Here is a 14,875-nt window from a genome sequence, read left to right as displayed (position 1 = left end):
TAATACAAATGGAGTATTTAAGTCATTTCAGATCTGAATGTAGTTTCCATGGCAACCAGCAACCAAATTAATGAAAGCTAAAGACAGTTTGATTAATTTTAGCTTGTGGTTTATAAGCAATAACTTTCCACATTGATGGCATGCTTTTCCCTTATTTGAAATGTTAACCTGTGCTGTCTAATATCCCCGGTAGAAAATCCATTAAAACCTGATGGGTAGCAAAGCCCATACGTCTACTTTTCACTCAAAGTGTCTGTTGTGAGATATGAGCTTTCTCAGCCATATGACACACGGAAAGAAAACAAACAAAAAAACAAAAACACACACTCACACACACTCACACTCACTCACTCACTCACTCACTCACTCACTCACTCACTCACTCACTCACTCACTCACTCATACAAGATCCAGCATTATGTAGCAAGGTGACTCTTAACTGAAACACAGAAGTTAAATTTGCACATGAGATCAATAGAGATCAGGTGTTCAGGTTGTTCAGTGTGTTGAAACAGGCCTGTCTGTTGTTGAATTCAGAATGGTGTTTGAATCTGGAATTGTGCTTCCACATAGGTATTCAAAATATGATTTGCAAGTAGATCAATAACAAGTGGAATCTCCCTCTTGTCTCTCTCATATAGGTACAACCATACTGGCCCATGCGGGAACCTCTCAAATGATCTAGTCTGCATTGTGCATGTGCACTACTGGGCCAGACATCTCTGATTCTAGCACAAAAATATTATGGAAAGTTCAGTTCACTCCAATTTCATTAAACTCGGGTCTGAGACATCACATTACACATCACTTCTGAACCTCATATCTTGAACATCCAATGTAATGACAGACTGGAACATGAGCCAATGTAAAGACAAAGCTTGATGGCAACAGTTTGAAAATGGTGTCTTCCATTTCAGACTATCTTTGAAGAATATTTTCATGAAGTTCTCAATTCAAAATTTCTGTGGTAATGGTAAAAACTGGCTGAGATTTAGAGAAAGTATCTTCGTTTTGAAATGTTTCAGTGTAACAAGTACCAAGATCCTATTTTACTGAGGTAGTACTGGCTGCTGTCTATTGCTGAAGGACACAATAGAGTTTATGGTAAATAGTTGGTCCTATTTACAACTTTGATTTACTCATTTACCTAAAAAGACATTAAAATGATGGTGCTTGTTGGTGGTTAGAAGCTGTCTGGCTCTCGCGCATTAATGGGTACAACAAGGACTGGTCTGCTTGTTGGAGTCAGTATAATGTGTACAACAGGGACTGGTGGGGAGTCAGTATAATGCTTCACTGCGGCATGCTTGGCATCTCAGTGGGCTAGCACTATAAAACCAGCTTAAGTCTGGGCTAGTACAAGCAGCCACACATACACATACACATGCATGCACGTCATCATATGAGCAAAATATTCTCAAGCACGACGTTAAACCCAATTTCACCTCACCTCACATAGAATGACTGACACATAACTCTTGGCTGACCTGACTGTGTCTCTTCCAGCATTTTGTTTCTAAACAAATTAAGGAAAAGCTTCTTCAATCATAACATCCAAGTATTACTCTGGATGACATTGTAATTTCAGTTTTCTGTGGTCAACTTATATTAGCAGCCTGACTTAAGATTTGGAACAACCTGTTAATTTTCTACATCAGTCTGCACACTAACTTCATCAGTTGAACTAGTGCAAGGGAGATAACTTCCAAAAATCAATAGATGAGCTGCACCATCACAGAGTACATGTAGTTGTAGCAGGCGGATCACATCCCTTGGTCATCTGTCTACACACACACACTGCTCTTCTGTTTCAGATAACAGTATTCCGAATGAGTGAAGGTTCCCAGGATATTGACTTGGCCATCCTCACTGCTTTGCTCAAAGGTGAGTTTGTGAGTGAGTGAATGATTGAGTAGGACATAAGCTTCTTATAGCCTTGGGGGCGGTGGGGTAGAGTGGTTGAAGAATGGCTCGTAAGAATCCCCACATGGGTACATTTGTAAGCCCATTCTGGTGTTTTGAGCTGGAATATTGCTAAAAGCTTTTTTTAGCCTTGTCCAGCTCAGTGGAGCACCCTGAGTATTACACTTGGAAGAAAACCAAGGTCTTCGATGATATGGCCTTATGCTGCCCACAAGTGTTATATCCTGAAAACAGATGAGACATCACATTCAAGACTATTGCACTTTTAGAGCGTTATGCATGTTTGCAAGTGTGCTTGTCCTAGTCCAGACGAGTGCTGGTTTTATTTCACTTGTCCAGTGAGATAATAGCCACAGTTTAACATAGATAATAAATCAGGCACAGTCTATTACGTCTGTGCCTACCTGTCCTTGTTTCATTCTCTTAAGGATAATCACCAGGCCGTGTAACAACAAGTATAATCTTTTAACATCTTTTGGTATGATCAGGCAGCTGATTGAACCCCTGAGAGTCGGAGTCATGATATGTCCTAGTTGTAAGTTATTTCATGTAAGAAAATGTTAATCTCATGTTGGAATTTAGGATAAATCTGAGACCGTATTGATTTTGTCATTGTTCTTATTGTGTTACTTTCTGTTTAAGCTTTCATCTTGGTCTGATGGTAAGGTTACGACCATACAATCAGTCCTGTTATTGGAGGGAAATATTGTGATTATTAAGAAATATATGACACATTTCCTAATAAATGGCCAATATATTTAGTTAGGACTGTAAACTGTAAATAAACTGAAGAGATTTGTAGCTTCAAGTAAACAATAATAACTGCTATGGTGTGTTCCAGGTACCAACGCAAGCGCTCCTGACCAGTTGAGTCTGGCACTCACCTGGGACAGAGTGGACATTGCACGCAGCCATATATTTGTGTATGGACAGGAGTGGCCAGTGAGTCAGATACAAGTCATTCTGCATGTTACCAGCAGGAACAGAGGAGATACAATAGCGTGGTTGTGGGGAGGTCTTCAAAGTTACCTCCCTTTAATATTTGGATCATTCAGAGCATGGGACTTGATATGAAATTGTTGATATTGGATATCTGTCAGAATGTTTTATTCGAACAACAGGTGTGAAGACATGTAGCCTTTATGGATTTGAAATTCTTTGTTGTTTGTTATACACAAAAAGTCTTCATGCTCATCCAACTTCTAAATGTTTATGGGGCGGTGGGGTAGCCTAGTGGTTAAAGCGTTGGCTCGTCACGCCGACTACCCGACTACCCGGGTTAGAATCCCCACAAGGGTACAATGTGTGAAGCCCATTTCTGGTGTTCCCCGCTGTGATGTTGCTGGAATATTGCTAAAAGCGGCGTAAAACCAAACTCAGGCAGTCAGTCTAAATGTTTATGAAAGACTTGATTTTGTGTAAAGGCTTAGAAAATATGGAATATTTACTTCAAGGTTTTTTTTCCCATATCATTGAAGGAATGTGACTATATTTTTATTTGTTTTTGAACATGTTAATGACATTACTTCCTGTTTCATGATATGAGATACATTACTGATTACAGTATAGACATTTTCTCAACGAGCCAGGCTTCATAGCTTCATCCTTCATGTTCATTCTTGATGAAACACTTGACACTCCAGGATATGCATGATGCTAGAGGTATATCATATGTTTCAGGAAGGGTCCTTGGAGCAAGCAATGATGGATGCCCTAATCAACGACCGTGTGGACTTTGTGAAGCTGTTGCTGGAGAACGGAGTCAGTATGCATACCTTCCTCACCATCCACCGACTCGAGATCCTCTACAACACGGTGAGATGCAGCCATTTCTGGCTTTCACATGTTTTACTACATGACAAATTGACAACAGTCATATGGGTGTTTTTAGCTCCATTTGAGTTGTGTGTGTACTCTTGTCAGTGTTCTTCACTTGAGATCTGGTGCATGTTGCCAACAATTACCTCCCTTTAACAGGATCTCCTGAATGTTGGTTCAAATCCAGGATTCTCCAAGATCTGGTCTGTCATCCATCTATATTTTCTTTCAAATTATAGGCCTTAGTCCAACACTAATTATGTTATCTGAAATGCCATGAAAGAACTGAAATACTTTAAATGGCATGAAATGCGACTCACATAACATATTATTTTTTCTTATCCTGACTCATGATCTTTTGCTTATCTCCCTTTCCCTTGCGAATGGTAGTGGAACACTTGAATCCCTTGAAGTTCCCGAAGCGGACGTAAAAATACACTCACCCACGAGTTACCTCCCTTTTCCCACGTAAACAGTCATGGATCGGGTGAGGAAGTCATCACAAGTCACGGCTGATAAAACAGGAGATCAGCCTGCAAACTGTATGTTACTTGCTACTGCTGAAATTCATAATACTGGTGCAAAATGTTGAGTAATACGGTGCTATGTTGAGTGCGTTGCAGGGTCAGTCTGCTGGTACGGGGGTCAACAAGAGATCGGCTACAAAGCAGTTGACTCAAAATCAAGCTAAGAAAAAGACGTCGTCTTCTTCTACGTCGCAAAAAGAAAGCATCTGTTACCAGATCGGAGGGTAAATCTACGCGGCCTAGTAAGTCAACGCATCCTTCAACGAAGAGATATTACCTCCACATGAAGTAGACGTTTTTGATGATCCCCCGTTACTTCTACCCCGAAGTACCTACGAGATTGGTGACTCAATCGACTTCCATGACTACTAAATCGTCTCCTGCAAATGTCACAGCAGGCCAGCTGTTTGACGAACTACCACGAACTTCTTAACGGAGTGAAGTCGAGACACACAACTCATCAGCGTTGGCGAATGCTTCATCTACACCGCAGCAGCTTCAATCAATGCAGAACTTTGATCCAGGTGAATTTATGAGACAATTCACCAACCAGATTATGGCCATGAACGTAGGTTCGAGGAAGAAGTGAAAGCCGGCTAGGGCCTCTCATCTACTGACATCGTGCACAAACCTACAGACCTGCGCGAACCCACGGACCTGCGCGAACCTACACCTCATAGAACTACGTCTCAAGACTACGTTGGCGAACGTACACCTTTGCGAAGGTCTCCACAGTCTGACGACTCTGTCATCTTGGAGGAGGATAGAAGACATGAGATGTCTACTCACCGTTCTACATTTGCGAACCCTCAACGTTTGAGAACATCGAAGGATCCATCTCCTACATCTAGCCGCTCTAGATCGAGATCTCATATCTCTCATACACGTTTGCGAAATCACTCAAGGTTCGTGAAGGTATACATCTAGCGACAGAGGTTCGCGAAGAGATGAATCCACAGATAGAGGTTCGCGAAGATAGGACTCTCAAGATAGACGTTCGCGAAGGGAGGAATCTTCAGACAGAGGTTCGCGAAGGGATGATGGAGGTTCCAGATTTTATGTAGGCCAAATTGCTACAACACCGGTGACGTCATGCTTGAAGCTGATTGGTCCACGTCAGACAACGCCTCCCACTGACAGAGCAGGCACCAGCAAGTTTACTGACTTGTAAACAAAACCATGGTATGGGGGAATACTTCATCGGCAGCCTTGGAAACAGTATACAACTACGGCTTGTTATCATCATGGGAATCTAATAGATGTCTAGCCTTGACAGCAGCATAAACGATGTTTATTTTGGAAGTTGTCGCTGTTAAAAGTAGGTATGAGTACCTGTCCTCTGCGATGCTACACTGGAGCCAGCCTTGCTATAAATAGACAACGCTTCGGTGTATGCTGATCAACACAGATCGCCTGCGTATATAAGGGGAAGAATGATGTATCATCACTGTAATCAGAGGTTAGCACTTCCAATGGAACGTCCTACCATTTGGAATATCGTCGGCTCTATGATTATTCATACAAATAACCAAGCCTATCGGCACCTATCTGCAGCATCAAGGTCTACGCAGTGCCGGTTATCTGGATGACGGCATACAGGTTCTTCAAAGTGCCAATCAACTCAGACAGCAGCTGAACTTCACAATTAAGTTGCTCACGCAACTAGGATGGCTAGTGAACCTGATGCAGTTGGAGTTAGAATCAAACAAGATCTTCAATTGCTTGGAATAAGAATTATCACAACACAGAATCGAATTGTGGCCCCAGAAGATCATTTGGTCAAGATACAAGCCATGATTCCACAAGCAGTCATCTCTCCGTTAACACTATGAACATGGCAATGTCTACTCGGTCTACTAATCTCGGCGCAGGACTTGACTCGCACAGGAAAGTTACAACTAAGGCTGCTGCAACGGCTCCTGACAAAACATCTAGACAGCGTCAACCCTATCTTGCTGCCAGACAATCTTAAGAGGTACCTACTTTGGTGGACACACAGGTCGAACGTCTGTGGAGGGACCTATTTACACGAGCTGGCCTTCGACACACATCTCTACATAGATGCATTGATACAAGGTTGGGGGTGCACATCTCAACAATCTAGTTGCATCAAGGAAGTGGCCCAAACAGAGCAGCATCTTCACACCAATCTGCTGGAGATGAAAGCTGTGATCAACGCCTTACAACTATGGTCGAGCTTGCTGAACATCAGAATGCTGATGGTCCACATGGACAACTCTACTGTGGCATTCTCCATAAATCGGCAAGAATCTACAGGATCACCAAGCCTGCTACAGCTCACATTCCAGTTGTTTGACATCACGGAGGAGGCAAACATCTGGATAAAGGCGTGTCACATACCCGGAGCCAAGAACGTGCTTGCAGACACTCTCTCCCGACCACTGCACCCATCACGTACGGAATGGATACTCCATCCAGAAGCATTTCAGCTCATCATAAGGGAAGTGGGATCCCCATGCATAGACCTGTTTGCCACGAGGTTCAACAAACAACTACAGACGTTTGTCTGTCCACTTCCAGATCCTCAAGCCTGAGCAACAGATGCACTGAACATATCATGGGAAGGACTAAACGCTTACGCGTTTCCACCCCTGATATTACTACCGAAGGTACTGTTGAAGATCAAACAGACACAGGTGCTACAACTGACTTTGGTCGCGCCATACTGGCCAGCGAGAGTATGGTTCCTAGACCTAATAGAAGATCTCGGAAGTCCAACAATTAAGTTACCAGATTGGCCAAACCTACTCATACATCAGCACACCAAGCAAGTCCACGGAAACCCGACACTGTTCCAACTACGCGTGTGGACCATATCAAAACCTGTTTGAAGAAAAGAGGATACTCCGCCAGGGCACCAAGGCAGTTACGCAAGCGTTACGCAGATCTACTCGTAACCTGTATGATGGCAAATGACTGAATTTTTAGACTTATGCAAGGCGGAAAGGCTTCATTGCGATGAAAGCTACTCATCCTCAAGTGGCAGAATACCTGTGTTATCTAGACTAGACATCTGAAAGGTTCGACATTATCTACATACCTCGCCGCCATCAGTACAGTGATTACCATGAAAACAGGCATCAAGTTGACGAAAGTACCAGAATTACTTGCTCTGCTGAGATCTTTTAAACTGGAGGACCAGCAAAAGAAGTTCAGAGCTCCGGCCTGGGATCTGAATGTAATTCTACGTCATCTTATGAGTGATGCCTACGAACCTCTAGACCAGACTACCTTCGAGTTGCTGACACAGAAGACTCTGTTCCTGCTTACTCTAGCCATGGCAGCTCGAATATCAGAGATACATGCGCGCTGGACTTTGGTCGAACCAGATTCGACACGGGTCAACATACTGCAGTTCATCTAGGACTTAGAATTGCTCTATACCAGCAATTATGGAGGGCTGCTTTTGGACGTCTCAGGCATTCACCAATTTGGGCCTCTCATTGTAGCACAGCAACTAACGGTTCCTCAAAGGCACTGAGTTGGAAAATCTCACCCTTTATCACGTTGACTTGTTGATAACTTTTACTAAGGAAAAGTATTAGTTTGAAAGTCCATGCACACAGTCTAGGACAGACTAGCATGAGTGATTAAAGATCCTGTACGGGCAAAGATCTTACCTGTACGTGAAGGGGTTGAACTCATTTATGATAAAGATCTTATCATAATCTATTGGTTGTTATAAGATATCTAGTAATAAGAAGATACTAGTTTATCTGAAGCCACATGAATCAAGATGATTCAACTTGTCTGAGATGGAAGCAAGACAAGAAGTGGAAGAATAGGATTTCGGAAATGCCGCTACGAAGTTCCCATGGGGAGGGGGATACAGGTCGTATCTAAAGGATAGCTGATGAATCCAGGAAGTGGCCTGACTGACAACCAATCCGCAGAATTCTATAAGCAAAAGATCATGAGTCAGGACAAGAAAAAATATGTAATTTTTCAAGTAAAATTGATATATTTTTCCTTATCCTGACTCATGCTCTTTTTGCTTGTCTTCTTCTTCTTGCGAACATAGTGGAACACTTGTATCTCCCTAATTGAAGCTCCCTTCAATGTAAAATCACTAATTAGTACTCACCACGAGTTACCTCCCTTCCACAAGCGCGGGAACGAGGGCGCCACCTCCACCCATGTGCCTCACTCTCTCCTTCTTCGCCCAGTGAGCTGGACGTGAGAGCGCCTGTGTCTCCCGACACACTATATCCTTTGATTATATTTAGTTAGTTACCTCGTATAGACATCTATAGAGGTTTAGCTAGTATCCTTCAACAATTATATATTGATATTTAGTCGTGTTTCTACTGTTTATTCACGGGACGCCGTGTTTGTTTCAGTGGATTACGTTGATAAAAATTCTGTTCTGTTGCAGATTACGTTTTTTATTCTGCTGCTGATCCGCATTTAATATGCCCTAGTTGTACTGCGCCATGTTCATTTTATTCACGTTGCAGTTGCGGTACTAATTTATCCATTTCTGCCTTTTTAAATAGTACTTTGCGTTTGAGGCAGCGCAGCAGCATGGAGTGGCGTATGCAGAGTCTAGCCATGACTGATACACCTGAACCCCTCGCCAGTCTACTGCTGTTGGTCGACCCCTCCCGTCTGGTGTTCGCTAGAGTGGTGGAGGCGTGGGGCGTGAGTCCGCCGCCTCCAAGAAGCGTCCTGCTTCCCCAGACATCCCTTCGCGCGCAGCCGAAGACTAGAGGGTTTCTACTGCATCTCAGCGCGACCTCTGAGGGGAAATCAGCGAAGTCTACTTGAACTTTCTCACCGAGATTGTTCCCGTCGCGAATTTGGGCCTGTATGATGATCAGCCGATCATCATACCTGATGTACATCAAAAGAATGACCGATGTCGAGCAACAGTGATGTCAGCGCGAGATCAACATGCAGCCTGATGTACATGCAGCCTGATGTACCAAGCTGATATTCTATATGATCCAACACTCCAGCGCGCTGATCTTATGATCTTCCTGAGGGTCGAGGCTTACCAACACTCAAGGACTTCGCACCCTCAGGGCAGCGAGACCTCTGAGGGGAAATCAGCGAAGTCTACTAGGACTTTCTCAGCGAGATTGTTCCAGCCGCTGAACTGGGCTCTCACGATGATCAGCCGATCATCATCCCGGCGTCGCATACAAGAAGCGACCCGGTGACAGCTACAGTGACATCAGCAGAGATCGCCATGCAGCCTGAGGTCTCTACACTGGCGTCAGGCGACTTCCCTGAGGGCCCCGCCCGCTAACATCGCAGAGAGGGCACCGACTATTTCGTCGCAGACCATCCCAGATGAACTGTTGCGGCAAATCATGATCATGATGGAGGGCCACTACAGACTGGGAAGCAGCCAGCCCAAGGCCTGAGCCTTCCAGCGAAGGTTCCAGCATGAGACGACACCCCAGAGGCACCCCCATCAAGCGTAACAGCAGCGGCGAAGCCACCTTCAGCGAAGGAAGTCGCAGACCACCTCCACGAAGGACCCAGATGTACAGCCGCAAGGCCTTAGCGGCGGATAGATCATCACCTGCCTCGGCTTCATCCTTAGATGCGGACTCAGACCATCAGACCTCACGGAAGCCTTCGAAGGTCAAATCGCTGTTCCCCAGGACCCGGACGCAGAGGAAGCCGGCGAAGGCCGCCGCGAAGGACACCTGACTACACAAGAGCAGCGAAGCTATCAACATTCTCCTCACAGGTCTCGAAGGTCAAGCCCATAGGCGCCAGATCACCAACACGATCTCCAGCGCCGTTAACCAGCGCCGATCTCTTCATTACATCACCACGTCGATGCGTCTCACAGGTCACCACACAAGTCTGCACACAAGTCTACAGTCAGGTCTCCCCCGGCGTCACCCGACATAGAGATAGAAATACACAGTCCACCATCAGAAGAGCAGCAACATCTCATCAGCGATGCTGGGATAGGAAATGATGGAGGCATCATTTTCTCAGGCGCTGAGATACGATATTGGATGGTAAACAACCTAGATCTCTCTTCACCTTCCAAGAGTGGCAACTCGGCATGAACATACCTGATAAAGGAAGGCGAGGCAGAGCGCAATCACCTTACCTCCGATCGACTCGATTGCTGCGGTGCCACAGTATGTGGACACAGCCTACCATAAAGCCATAACAGTTCAAGCGCCAGAGGCGTATGTTCTTGGCATTAATAGATCTAGAGCGATCAATGAGATTTTTATCACCAGATTTCGTGACCACGACTTCTGAAGATGATAGGATGATCTACTCGGCTCTACTTATGCAGAACCAGCAAGAACCACACCCTGTATGAAGCTAGCGGCTCATATATTGATCAGATTCTAGACGCCGCTAAGGAAGTCCCAGGCCACCTCAGCGAAGGAGCTAGAGCCTCACCAGTTACAAGGGGCGTCCGCGGAGGAGTGGCGCTTCACCGGCCCACCTATTGCTGAGTCGCGGCGTAAAACAAAACACTCACTCACTCACTCCTGTTGAACACAGAGGTGGATTCATGAAGCAAGCTCATATATTATATATATACTGATCGGGCTCTGACTTCGATACCTTCGCGAAGGTCGCGAAGGCTAAGTGGCTCAAGTCTACCTCACACAGGAAATCTAGAATGGATGCCGAGAGCTTGGCGAAGTCTCCGGCGTCCACCGAGGAATTTTCCTCCAAGGTCTCCATATATGAGCCACTTTCGTCATATATAGCTACTTTCGTCAGTCCGTTCAAGACATCGCATAAGTTGTCTATCAACTGTATGCCATATGCCGATCTATAAGCCTGCAGCGAAGACAATTGCACAGGCTATTTACAACACAAAGCGTCGCTATATTAATTAATCAGCGGCGTTGCATAGATCTTCACAGAAATCAACCTTTCCATTATAGATTGCTAGAATATGCAATCCCGGACTCTGATACGATTATCTACATGCGTGACCATTACATGAATCTGCGAGACAATTCAATATCGAAATTGAACAGCAGCCTTGTTACAGCGAGTTAACTCATAATCGTCAAAGTTTCTGAGAAGAAATATGTACAAGTTCAGCTTTAATTCTACAATTATGACGATACATTCAGGTATACAGTCTACAAGCTGACAACTTGCAAGTTTATTGTACCTTTATATAAGGAAGTGAATTATATTCAAAACTGAAATTACATTCACGACAGCCAGGAAAATAACCTACCCAGCATTAATATTACAGGCGAGGTATTTGGCCCGGAGGTTTCGGCGTTTACCTTAACCCTCGAAAAACGTGGTCACTTTCGGGTAACCGGGGAAGCTACGGTGAAGACCGGCGATTATGCTAATATCAGCGGCGGCAAGATTTTATACAAGGTTTTTCCTGCTACACGGTGACATCTGGCGGGTATTCTACAGAATCAAAATGCCTTGTTCTGATTGGACGCGTTGGACAACGACCTCGCGAGAGGTCGATCTTAGTTCACAGTTCAAGACTTACGTTACAAGTGACAACTATATATCAGTGAATGAGCAAGCCTCCTTACAGTCCAGTTAATCTGAACCTTCATGATTGGGCTGCTTTCTTCAGGTTAGAGACCTCCCCTGTCAAGTTAGGGACGAGGGGCACACGCGGCAATCAGGCAATTTTACATAAAGTTCAGCGAGGACAGACACACCTGGTTGTGCACCTACATCGTCAAGGACTTATGGCGAATAACCTAGGCGGACGGGATACAAGTGGATCTAAATCCACAGCGTCTCAGACTACAGCTGAATTTCATAATCAAGCTACTAACACAACTAGATGGTTAGTAAACCTACTTAAACTTTCTGATTGGAGAATTAAAGCGGAAGTTTCACCCTCCAACTTGGGGATCTGAATATAGTGCTCCAACACCTCACAAGTGAGGTTTATGAACAACGCCTGGATGACATACTTGGACTCCATGTTCACGATGATTCTATCACGATGGCCAGCAAGAGCACTGTAAATTTATCTCCACGAAACAAACAGAAGGAAATAATACAACAGATTATTTCCTCTATCATCAACTTTCGCAGAATGAAATCTCACGCACGTACTATATCTCCGTTTGGATCAGAACTGTCATACTACGTGCATACAAGGCGGATGGACCCAATCCGACCCTCCATGAGCTTTTAATACTCATGATATTAGAAGCTAACTTCTACAATTGATCTACACAATATTATTTGAAATAATGGAGGGTTTATTTTCTGGAGATCCGATATGGTGGTTGCCAACCATTATCTGAGAGATATCATCACCGAGGACGTCTCAGGTATCCACCAATTCGATCCCATGGTCCTCGCACAACAGTTGACAGTTCCTCGGAGAAGATAAGTCAATCTTACAGATTTCTACTTATCTTATAACAGTACTAAATAGCTACATGCTATATATAATTTGCTTAAGTTCTTTTTATCATCACAGTACTATGATTATTACATCATACAATATATAAGTTAACAACTCTACAGAGTTGGTTATTATATATTTACCTTAACTTAATTATATCTTAAGCACTCACGGAGTTTTTTACTATTATATATGTAACTTAAGCTTATTCATATCTTAAGAGCAATACTATGTTTATATCATATAGGTATATTAGCTATCAAAACTCTAAAAGAGTTTTTTGCTATTATATATTTGGCTTAAGTTTCATCATAATTTAAACTTTATGGTTACATTATAACTTGTATTAGCTAACAAACTCTACGGAGTTTTTGCTATTATATATGTAGCTTAAGTTTCCTTCAAATCTTAAGCTCAATACTATGTTTATATCATATAAGTATATTAGCTAACAAACTCTACAGTTTTTGCTATTATATATGTAGCTTAAGGTTTCCTTCAAAGCTCAATACTATGTTTATATCATATAAGTATATTAGCTAACAAACTCTGGAGTGTTTGCTATTATATATGTAGCTTAAGGTTTCCTTCATAAACTCAATACTAGGTTTATATCATATAAGTATTTTAGCTAACAAACTCTAAAAGGGTTTTTGCTATTATACAATTAGCTTAAGTTTCATCATATCTTAAGCAGTATGGTTACATTATAAAATGTATTAGCTAACAAAACTCTACGGAGTTTTGCTATTATATATATAGCTTAAGTTTAATTATATCTTAAGCTCAGTACTATGGTTATAACATAAAAGTATATTAGTTAATAAACTCTAAGAGTTTTTTTTGCTATATACATTTAGCTTAAGTCTAATCTTATCTTAAGCTTAGTACTATGGTTACATTATAAATCTATAAGCTAATAAACTCTACAGAGTTTTGGCTATTATATATGTAGCTTAAGTTAATTATATCTTAAGCACAGTACTATACTCATATTGTAAAATATATTAGCTAACAAACTCTACAGAGTTTTGCTATTATATAGGTAGCTAAAGCTTATTCATATCTTAAGCTCAGCACTATGTCTATATCATATAAGTACATTAACTAACAAACTCTAAAAGAGTTTTGCTATTATATAATTAGCTTAAGTTTAATCATATCTTAAGCTTAGTACTATGTTTATATTTTAAAGTAATTTAGCTAACAAACTCTAAGGAGTTTATACTAGCATATTAACAAGCTTAAGTCTATTAGTCTTAAGCATTGTATTAATCTTATATATACTTTATCATAATAAGTACATTGTAATAACCTTTATATGGCAGCTGATAAGTTAGCAGCAGGAATTCATCAATTCAGTGCCTTTATGAAGTTCCCATAGGGTTATTACAATCATCACAGTTCAAATCACTAATTATTAAAATCCAAAGTATTATATATTCCCACCTCCGCTCTGTTGGATTCTACAAGCAAAAAGAGCATGAGTCAGGATAAGGAAAAATATGTAATTTTTAGAGTAAAATTGATATTTTATACTTATCCTGACTCATGAGATAAGCCCTCCCATCCTCCCCACATAACACTTTGGATTTCCCTGTAAATTCAAATGTTGGGCTCAGTATATGAGGAGAGAGTGAGGCACATGGGTGGAGGTGGCGCCCTCGTTCCCACGCTTGTGGAAGGGAGGTAACTCGTGCTGAGTACTAATTAGTGATTTTACATTGAAGGGAGCTTCAATTAGGGAGATACAAGTGTTCCACTATGTTCGCAAGAAGAAGAAGACAAGCAAAAAGAGCATGAGTCAGGATAAGTATAAAATATCAATTTTACTCTAAAAATTACATTTTTATACTTATCCTGACTCATGAGGTCAAGCCCTCCCGACCTCCCCGCTGGAAACACTTCGGATTGCACAGCAGATCCAAGTGCTTGGACAGAAAAATCAGGAGAGAGTGACAAGTAAGGCTGGTCACATGACTGTTTACGCGGGGAAAGGGAGGTAATTCGTGGGTGAGTGTATTTTTACGTCCGCTCCGGGAACTTCAAGGGATTCAAGTGTTCCAGGCAGATAAGCAAAAGATCATGAGTCAGGATAAGTATAAAAATATCAATTTTACTTGAAAAATTACATTAATATCAATTTAAAGTGTAATGTTTTTACAACAGAGGCAAGGTCCAACCAACACCTTGAGATACCTGATCCGAGACATCCGAAAGGTAAGACACAACAGGAAGAATGGTG

At 42.4% G+C, this 14,875-nt stretch overlaps 1 protein-coding gene across 1 annotated transcript in view; it reads left to right on the top strand.

The window, feature by feature from the left end:
• LOC124268097 (transient receptor potential cation channel subfamily M member 3-like) overlaps positions 1 to 14,875 on the top strand; it is a 131,995-nt gene that overhangs the window by 77,658 nt on the left and 39,462 nt on the right. Inside the window, 4 exon segments of the mRNA XM_046703115.1 lie at positions 1,815 to 1,884; positions 2,765 to 2,865; positions 3,604 to 3,738; positions 14,800 to 14,850. Coding sequence (XP_046559071.1) covers positions 1,815 to 1,884; positions 2,765 to 2,865; positions 3,604 to 3,738; positions 14,800 to 14,850 — 357 coding nt within the window.

Source organism: Haliotis rubra, unplaced genomic scaffold (genome assembly GCF_003918875.1).
Source record: "Haliotis rubra isolate DU_JTF1 unplaced genomic scaffold, ASM391887v1 Scf136, whole genome shotgun sequence".
Taxonomy (NCBI): domain Eukaryota; kingdom Metazoa; phylum Mollusca; class Gastropoda; order Lepetellida; family Haliotidae; genus Haliotis; species Haliotis rubra.
The sequence above is the reverse complement of the archived record's forward strand: the minus strand, read 5'-3'. Positions and strand labels throughout refer to the sequence as shown.